The sequence below is a fragment of the Sprattus sprattus genome, assembly GCF_963457725.1.
Source record: "Sprattus sprattus genome assembly, chromosome: 2".
In the NCBI taxonomy this organism is placed as follows: Eukaryota; Metazoa; Chordata; class Actinopteri; order Clupeiformes; family Clupeidae; genus Sprattus; species Sprattus sprattus.
In genome coordinates, this window is record NC_137921.1 from 20,110,322 (window position 1) to 20,120,321 (window position 10,000).

The following is a 10,000-nucleotide window of genomic DNA, read 5'->3' on the forward strand; positions in this document are numbered from 1 at the left end:
TGAGCCTTTATAGAAGTGTCATAGTTTTACTCACTTAACACTTACAGGTCTATATCCCTCGTCCGGGATATTTTTATTTTTGAGTTTTCGTCTTAGAGACATAAAAAGAACAACCACGGAACATTGAACCCTTTTCTAATATTATTGCTGAGGTCTTCTCGAATAGAATCATATATTCCATTTGTGCATCAATGTTTTTAGTTAAGCAAAATGTACAAAAACATAAAGGCATGTCAGACAACTTAGAAAAGTCTAAAAGGCCTTGGACCTTAGAGTGTTAAATCCACGACAAGCTATTTTTGTCGATCAATATATCCCATATACGCACCCATTCTAGAGAATTTATATAGACCTATTATGTAAAATGTATAAAATTTTCAACATTTAATTTAATTATCTAAATCTGTCTAATAGAACATTTGCACGTTAGGAGCTAGGTACTGAAACGTATGTCTGTGAGCATGTCTGTGAGTGTGTGTGCTCATGTGTGCGTGAGATCACATCTCCTTACCGTCATGAACCCGTCCAGCAGACACACACTTAGACAGGAATGAGTCATAGAGAAGTAAGACTAAGTCTGTGTGTGTGTCTGTGTGTGTGTGTGTGTGTGTGTGTGTTAGTGTGTGTGTGCGACACACTTAGACAGGAATGAGTCATAGAGAAGTAAGACTAAGTCTGTGTGTGTGTGTGTGTGTGTGTGTGTGTGTGTGTGTGTGTAAGTGTGTGTGTGCGGATGTCTGTGTGTGTGTGTGTGTGTGTGTGTGTGTGTGTGTGTATGCTATCACATCTCCTTACCGTCATGAAGCCGTCCAGCAGTCCTGAGTCCGGTTTGGGCGGGGCCTGCAGCCTCTCCATGGACCATTTCTCAATGATGGAGGTGACCTGTGTGCTCTCTGTGTTCAGGATCCTAAAGCCTGTCATGTTCACGCCGCTGTAGCGGTAGGGCTCCATGTCCAAAGCAAACAGGTCCTGCAGGGAAAACAGAGTTACTGAACCTGCTGATCGGAGGACGATAGATGAAAAAACTGTATGGATGTGTAGCTATGAACATAGATCTAACCCTATCTGACCCTGATAGGGCTCTGTTCTGGGAAGAAAAGCAGTCTAAAAGAACTAAAGAGATCCAGATAAGAGCTAAATACAGTTCTTTTATAGAGGCCGTGGCTGTTAAGATGCGTAGCTAAGTCAGTTTCTGACTTGGACCTGATCCTGCTCAGATCAGACCCAAAAACACACCTCTTCCAGATTAAGCTGAGGTCTGGGTCGAATAAGAAAATAAAGGGCAAAAAAAAAACCAGATGTACAGCAGGCCTAAGAGAGACTAGATAGATCAAAACTCGAGTAATTGAGAGTGTAGCCTTCATTTAAAGTGTAGAGTTAAAAACCACTACATTTGGCCCTGACATGGCCCGTTAACCCATTGCATAGTTTGGTTTAATCAAATAGAACCGGCATGGAAACATTCTAATCCCATATCAGTGATGGTGGTCCTCGTGGGGGTGAACCTGCTCCAGGTCTCGGCATCACATCTGCTCTAGCGTCAGCAGAGCTCCTCTCAGAGTTGAATAAACAGCCAAAGAGAATGTTTCATTATAGCCTAGAACATTCTCTTTGATTTGATTCACTTTGAAGATTTTTCTCCCATGCACGAGAGGAGCATAAAGCAATCTACAGTGCATACAGCAGATGCGTAGTTCACCCGACCAAAAAGATATCGCGCCAGTGTTGAGATTACGCTATTTTATTATCCATAAGGTACAGCACACAGGAAGTGGAATTCCAGCTGTCAAAGAGTATCCACAGGTGAACTGTTTCTTAGATCCATTGCCTTGAACACTTGGATTTGTAATACAAATGTATTTTTTGGGCTTTTTTGGCAAATATGAGAAACAGCGCTGATCTGACTTTGGCTCTGCAGAGTCATTAGTCTTGGAAATGGTTCCTGGTCCTCTAGGTTCTGTGGAGTGTGTGATTCTAGAGGTCAGTGGCATCATGAGGTTTAAGATCTGAGGCAAAAATGTAGTGGATTCTTTCTAAAGTTCTCATACAGTAAATAACATCAAAAAGATCCAGAACTTCAGAAGCCCTCTCCTCCTGTCAGAATCCCTCTCTGTTTCAGATGAAAGGCTGTCTGGTTGCTGCTGACAGGCGTGAACGCTGGGAGAGATCATTTTGGGGAGATGATAGCACAGCAGAAGGCTTGACATGAACTCACAAACTTTTGTTCTCCCAGCGAAATTTTGCATCTCACAGAAACACTTTCACTCACTGGGACATCAAACAAAAGATTATGTGAGTGATTCTGTGTGTATCTGTGTGTGTGTGTTCCTGTGAGTATGTGTGTATGGGGTTGTATGTGTGCATGGGTACATGTAGTTTATATGTATACCTGTGTGTGGGTACGTGTGTGTGTGCATGATTGCATGTATGTGTGTATGTGCATGTGTGTGTGTGTGAGTGCGTGCCTGCGTGCGTGCGTGTGTGTGTGTTTTATTGTTGTATAGTAGTTTTGGTCACTCACCAGTGTGGTAAATATGAAGTGATAGTATTCTGTCATCATGCCCATAGAGAGAGCCTGTAGGGGAAAACATTCATGACAAGTTCATATTTTTCTTTTAAAATATCAACCATAACATGAGTCATATGCATGGGTGTTTGTGTGTGTGTCAGTGCATTCAAACATTTTAGAGTTTGACAAAGGAACGAGTTAGAAAGAAAAAGAGAGTGTGTGTGTGTGTGTGTGTGTGTGTGTGTGTGTGTGTGTGTGTGTGTGTGTATGTGTGTGTGTGTGTGTGTGCGTGTGTGTGTGTGTGTGTGTATGCATGATATAGAGAGAGAGAAAAAGAAAGCAAGGGCGGAATGACATTTTCTTTCTTGCTTTCTTCCCTTTTTCTTCCATCTTTCTGTCTTTGTTCTTTCTTTTCTCTGTAATTTCTTTCTTTCTTTCTTTTTTCTTCCATCTTCTCTTTGATAGTCACAGATGATCAGATGCAGATGACCCTCGCTACCTGTTTGAGGATCCAGGCAGCCATCTCGTGTCCGCAGTCAAAGATGACATGGAACTCCTTGGCCTTCTTCATCTCCTTCAGCAGTGGCTTGGCATCCTTGGTCTCGGCCGGCAGCTGTCGGATCTTCAGACGGATGTTGTAGCGCGAGGGAGCCTTAATCAGCTCCTGCAGACGTATCAGCCCTGTGGAGAAAAACCCTTCATAGAGTATCATATCACTGCTATAGAGTCTACGATATCATTGCCCTTCATAGAGTATCATATCACTGCTATAGAGTCTACAATATCACTGCCCTTCATAGAGTATCATATCACTGCTTTAAGCTCTATATAGAGTAGCACTGCTTATGAGAATACAGAATATCACTGCCCCTGGTCATAGTATCATATCAGTGTCATCACATAGTTTATATAGAGTAGCACTGCTTTGCATGACTTTATTAGAGTAGTTGTGTTTAGAAGGGGTGGGCTATAGATAGCGCATGTTCTACTGTGAAGGAGGGCCTTTACAGATCCCGGGTACAGGAGGCATTGCATGCTGCAGCTGTGGCCAGCCAGTTGTGCACTGTTGTGTATCCTGCCAGCCTTGCTATCCTTGTATAACTATAATCCCCTTGCACCAAGTCAGCCAACATAACTAAATATAACTTTTCAAAACTAAACATGAACTAAATTCCCATACGCCTTGCAAGGCATAGAAAAAAAATACATGATAAAGTGGCCATATTACCTATTAATTGTTAACCGAAATACATCTCTTTATCTGTTTATGAAATTGATGTTACCAACCAATGTTCTCTCTCTAATAGCGTGACCTTTGCTTGCAAACATAGATGGCTGTTAAAACATTGGTCCTCATCGACCTTATCCATTAAGCACAAATACATGTATTGGCAGCTGAACTCCACTCACTGACTTTGTTTCTTTCTTCCCCTCTTAGTCTAGACTATCTTTGCTATGAGATGCTGCTGTAGTCTCTCCACCTGACCTACTTGCAGAAACCCTCGGCCTACACCTACTCACCCCCACCACACTGTCATGCACTTGTTCTACCCCATACTCTGTGCTAGCTTTACCTGCAATGGAAATAATTGCCACCATTGATATTGTTCTCTGTTCCATTGATCTAAAAAGTAACCGCGAGCACACTTAATACCCACTTCACTGTTCTACAATACTTGAATTCTCTCTCCTCACCTTATCCATTATCAATTTTGTACGTATCATGTACATACCATGTTATGCTGGTATGTATTGTGTACATTTACCAGATCCTGATACGTGTTTGAATTAATCTGCCATGTTTCAGATTGTCTCCCCTCCCCCTCTGCTCTGTAAAGCCGCTAGAAACCATTTTAGTACTAGTAGACCACCAGTTGTAGAATTGCAGAATAGCTATAGAATATACAATATAACTGCTATATTACACAGAATACTATAAATGTTCCATAGGATATTACTGCTGTAGACTTTACATGGCATTTTACTGCTACAGCCCTTACAATACGTATATCCTGCAAAGGATTTTCCTGTATAGCACTGCTATCGACTTCCAATCGAAAAACTTTAGATGGCATGTCATTGTGATTGAATAGAGAATATCATTGGTAAAGATCTTACATAGAATATCACTACTACAGACTACTTCATTGAGTATCATAGATATTATCGTAGATTTAACAATATATCATATCTATAAATTTGCCACTGTCTTTCCTCTGTACTGAAACACACAGAGGAAAGGCTGTCCGGGGACTGTGGTTTATTCAGCTTTTGGCCAAAGGGAGGAAATTACATTGAAAATAGCTCTGATGGGAAATTAAATTTGAAAGGCTGTATTAATATGTAAAACACAGTGAGGGAATAAATCATTCAGATCGATGTTAATAATGTTCAAATGAAATGAAAAGCGGGTGAGGGGGAGAGATAGGCTTTATATTTTATTTATACTTTATAAAGGTGCAAAAGAATACTTGATGCCTGATTTAAGAGCTAAGGTTTGAACTCTGAATATTTTCTCTTAATTTTTACAGATTTTACATTTAGAAAAGAGCAGACTAGACGTCAGCACTGAAACCTGAAACCTGAGTGGTGGCATATACTGTCTAAGCTCAGTATCTGGCAGCAACTGTGACTGGGAAGGTTCAGAGGAGACCCAAGGAGCAGATGAGAGGAGACAGAAGGTTATTGTTTTTATTGGGCACTGCACCTAAACGCACTAATGGATTAAAATACTTTAAGGAGAAATGTATTATTCATGAGAGCATATATCAGGTGAATATAAAAGCAACCATAAACCCATCCTCGTTAAAAAACAGCTATAAAACAAATGGCGCTTGGCACAAATTAACCATGGGGAAAAGGAGGCGATAAACAGTATCAGTGTATAATCTTGTTGCTGTTAGTCTGTCTTTGTTTCTTTGTGCTTTCTTGTGTATGTGCGTTTGTGTGTGTGTGTGTGTGTGTGTGTGCGTTTGTTTGTGTGTGTGTGTGTGTGTGTGTGTGTGTGTGTGTGTGTGTGTGTGTGCGTTAGTGCGCGTTTGTGTGTGTATGTGTGTGTATGTGCGTGGGTGTGTGCGCGTGTGTGTGTGTGTGTATTTCTGTGTCGAGTTGTGCTGTGCCTGAGGCATTATGATATTTGCCTGTAACATGACGTGACTAGAAATCACTGCATAGCACTGAGCACATCGAGAGGGAGAGTCTCTAGGTAAGACAGCATGTTGTGCTTCACTGTGCTAATTAAAATTAACTTTTTAGGTGGTTGCTTTTGTGTGTATGTGTGTGTGTGTGTGTGTGTGTGTGTGTGTGTGTGTGTGCGCGCGTGCATATGTCATAAACATAAGCTTTTTATAATAAATAAATAAATGATTACAATATTTAGTAAAAATTCATTAATTATGAATTCTACGAATTCAATTTCCATTTTTTTCAAGCTACTTAACTAACTGTGTTATACTACACCATATTATTTATTTATCTATGTATATTTATTCATATAATTGCATAATAAAGGTATAATAATGTAATACATACATATACATATAAAATGTACATATAATTATATGGTTGAAATAAAGGTAGTAGTTATAGAGAATCAGCAAGCACAAGTGCTTCGAAAAAACTCAGTCAGAGAAGGGATGTGATTAAGAGAAGCATGCTGATGATAACCTCTGCTGTTCATCATATTATTAATCAGAGAAATGTCCTGTGGATAACCATCACTTTAGCATGCTGAGACTACACCACCACACACCATCATCAGCAATCAATATTTCATCACTAGATATGAGAGGTTGTGTCACGCTGATACTTCCATCCACCCTCTCTCTCTCTTTCTCTCTCTCTCTCTTTCTCCCCCTGCCCCTTTCTTTCTCTCACTTTCTCTTTCTTTCTCACTCTCTCTCTCTCTCTCTCTTTCGCCCCCTACCCCTATCTTTTTCTATCTCTGTCTGTCTGTACATCTATCATTCTACTTTTTCTTTCTGTATCTCTTAATTTTACATATTTTTGGTTTCTTGGTTGATAATGCATGAATATGTTTGAATATGGGTTGAGTGTAGGTAAACTGATGTGTTAATTTATTTATTGTTTATTTGTGCATTGTTTTATAACTCAGTCCCTTGTATGGTGTTCGGGTCTGTGGGACCCGTTTTAATTTTTTATCAAAAATAATAATTTTAATAATTTTTTCAAACTCAGACTCATTGGCCTTGGCTCATTTTGCGAAGAACAGATATCAGACTACATTGTCATTGACCGCACGCCTCTGCCTCAGTATATACCAGTATAGTATATACCATCTAAACATGCAAAATATAGTATGAAGATCTGGGCTGCCTGTGATGCAACTTCTTCATATGCTTGAAACTTACAAGTCTACATAGGGAAACCTGATGAGGACGCCCTGAGAAAAACTCAAGGAATGAGAGTGGTCCTGGACATGGCTCAGGGACACAACATCACATGCGAAAATTATTTTATGTTGTACAAGCTGAGACAGGAGCTGACCATGTCGGGAGCGATAAGGAAAAACAGGTCTGAGCTCCCATCCCAACTGCTGCCTACAAAGTACAGGCCTGTCACCTCTTGTTGTGTAGTTTGTGTACACGGCTGACACATCCCTGGTATCCTATGTGCCAAAGAAACGCAAGAATGTGCTACTCATGAGTACATTGCACAGGGATGGGAGAATCTGTGGCCTGGAGCATCAGAAACCAGAGATCATCATGGATTATAATGCCGCAAAAGGAGGGGTGAACAACATGGACATGCTGGTGTCTGCCTACAGCTGCAAAAGGAGGACCCTACACTGGCCACTGCCCATTTTCCTTAACATATTGGACATCTCGGCGTACAACGACTTTGTCACCTGGATGGCACTTAACCCGGCGTGGAAGAGAGGGAAGCTCCAGAGGATATGCCTTTTTCTCTAGGAACTGGGAAAGACTCTGGTGAAACCTTAAATCCTGAGAAGACAACATGCTCCAAGAACCTCAGCCTCTGCAGCCACCATGAAGAGGATTCAGGAGGACAATGCTGGTGCCCCATTCACCCAAGTTGTGCCATGTAAAGTGACCTGATTTCAAATGAAATTCAAATAAATACAATAGTTTTGAAAAACCTTGCTTCATTTGTAAATTTGTTGAATTTTGTCCACTCACATCTTGATTATAATTGATTTTCTTGAATAAAAAAAAAACGGTTTGCACTGAAATTCAAAAAAGTGATATATTAAAGTTAAAGGGCACATTTTAACCATATTTGCTCTTTATATTGCTTCTAATTGGGATTAAGTAAACATCTGTTGAGTATTTTAACATAAAATTGTTTGATTGTGTTGAAATAAAACACCCAAAATACAGCGGTTCCACCAGACCCATACACCATACAAGGGTTAAATAGCTTCAACATGTATAAACACTATATATTACACTACACAGCAACTGTCCCTGAATGTGGGTCTGCTTATGCCTCTATCTCCAGTGACTCTGCTTGCTATACTCAGGATCAGCTAATCTTTCACTCGTTTCACTCTCACTTTGCTGTTATCATGGAGTACATTGATGTGTCCATTTTATCTACTCTCTCTCTTTATCTCTCTCTCACATACTATCTCTCTCTCTCACACACACACACATACACACACACACTTCCACACACACGTGCGCACAGCATGCACTACTGCAACCCCTGTCATTCTTTAATCTTTTCATCTCTCACCCTCTCTATCTCCCCCCATGTCTTTTGACTTCCTCCCCTCCATCTCTTCTTTATCTCTCCACCTATCCCACCTTCCAACCTTCTCTTCCCTGTCTCTTATCACCATACTCCATGGTGGCGATCACCAGTTGAAGAAGTTGACTGAGTGCAGGATGTCTCTTTCGCTCCCTCTACCGTTCTCTTTCCCCCCATCTTTTTAGCTCTCCCCCTCCCCTTCATTCATTCAGTCACTCCTGTGCTGTCGTCTGCTGCGCTAGACCAGCGTGACCTTCCTCCACTTGAAGCTATTGACTCGGAGCAGGATGGCTCTCTCTCTTTCTCTCTACCCCTCCCTGTCTCTTCTCCCTCTACCACTCTCTCCTGATCTCCACCTCTTCCTCCTCTCTGTCTTTCTATCTCTCCGTCTCTCACCTGTGCTGTCGTCGTACACAACCGTGACAGTCTTCCACTTGAAGAAGTTGACCAGGTGAAGGATGGCTCGGCTGAGGGAGCTGAAGTCGGGGTAGAGGCTGGTGTAGAAGGCGTCCCTGTTGTCCGACACCTGGTGCTTCCAGCGCGTCTGGATGTGAGGCACGCCCAGCGCGTTGCAGATTGACTGCACGGCATTGGCTGAGGAGCTCTGGGAGGGGCCGAAGATGGCTGCCACGCCCAATGAGAGTTGGTCGCAGGCTGTTGGGGGGTGGGAGAGGTGGGGCGGATAGTAAGATGATAGTAAGATGAGATGTTAATATTGGGGGATTGTGAGTGTGATTTGTTAGATTTCACAGGAGGCATACACAATTTGGACATACACACACACACAAACACAGTATCAAAAGGACATCATCACAAATGCAAATAAAACACACAAAGTAAAAATTATGTTCCCATAATGCATGTCCAATTTTATCCTGGAAGTGTATTCTTTATTTCCAAATTCGCTTTTTTTTATTTACCATAGCAGATGATTGCATGTCTCCAACTAACTGAATATTTATCCCCAGCAAACTGAATGCTATTCATGTTACTGACAACAATTTGAATTCAAAAAGGTTTCAAGTGATTGTTGAAGAATACTGTAGCAGGATATAGAAAATCACTTGAGAGACTGGACAGTAGCAATAAATACAACCTGTTAAGAAAAAATGGAATTGAATTGAAAAATTGAATCACTCCTCATGATTCTCATGTAAACAATCAATGTTCGAGTCATTTAGTAAACATTCCAAAAATATCATGAAAAGCAATGAAGCATATGGTTGACACATAATGACAAAAGGTTTGACCTATTTTCATGTTATGATTTAGATAATGAATAGATCCCTCGACTACACAGCAGATGATTTCACCTACCCTTTTGCAAGGATGTACAAAAGCATTTGCAAAAATTGCTGTTCTTATCTGCACAAGTTGCACATTTTTGAAAATTTGAATTCTGATCTGAGAATGTACTTAAGTGACAGAGAAAGAACCTGTAATTATAATAACAACTACTACTTTCCACTACATTAACTCTTTCCATTACATCAATATATAAATATTAAAATATTACTTTAGAGAAGAGGAAATGTGCGAAAGACACACACACACCCACACTTGTTTTTCTTACCTCTTCTAGAGGCCTCAAAGCTGTCGAAGACGTTGATTCTCTGGATGTCGTAGGTGAGTGTGGTGTTGGGTAGTAGTGTGCGGTTTCGGTTGATGGTGTTCAGAGCGAATTTAAAGGCAAGCTCCTCCGGTCCAGATGGACCGCTCTCTATTGACTCAAAGATCCCACCTGCAAGACACACACAC

General features: G+C 40.9%; 1 protein-coding gene across 1 annotated transcript in view; it reads right to left on the reverse strand.

The window, feature by feature from the left end:
* LOC308381374 (glutamate receptor ionotropic, kainate 2-like) overlaps positions 1-10,000 on the reverse strand; it is a gene marked incomplete at both ends in the record, with an annotated part of 53,133 nt that overhangs the window by 33,023 nt on the left and 10,110 nt on the right. Inside the window, 5 exons of the mRNA XM_080858934.1 lie at positions 796-969; positions 2,522-2,575; positions 3,009-3,190; positions 8,639-8,896; positions 9,816-9,983. Coding sequence (XP_080715060.1) covers positions 796-969; positions 2,522-2,575; positions 3,009-3,190; positions 8,639-8,896; positions 9,816-9,983 — 836 coding nt within the window. The remainder of the gene's footprint in view (positions 1-795; positions 970-2,521; positions 2,576-3,008; positions 3,191-8,638; positions 8,897-9,815; positions 9,984-10,000) is intronic.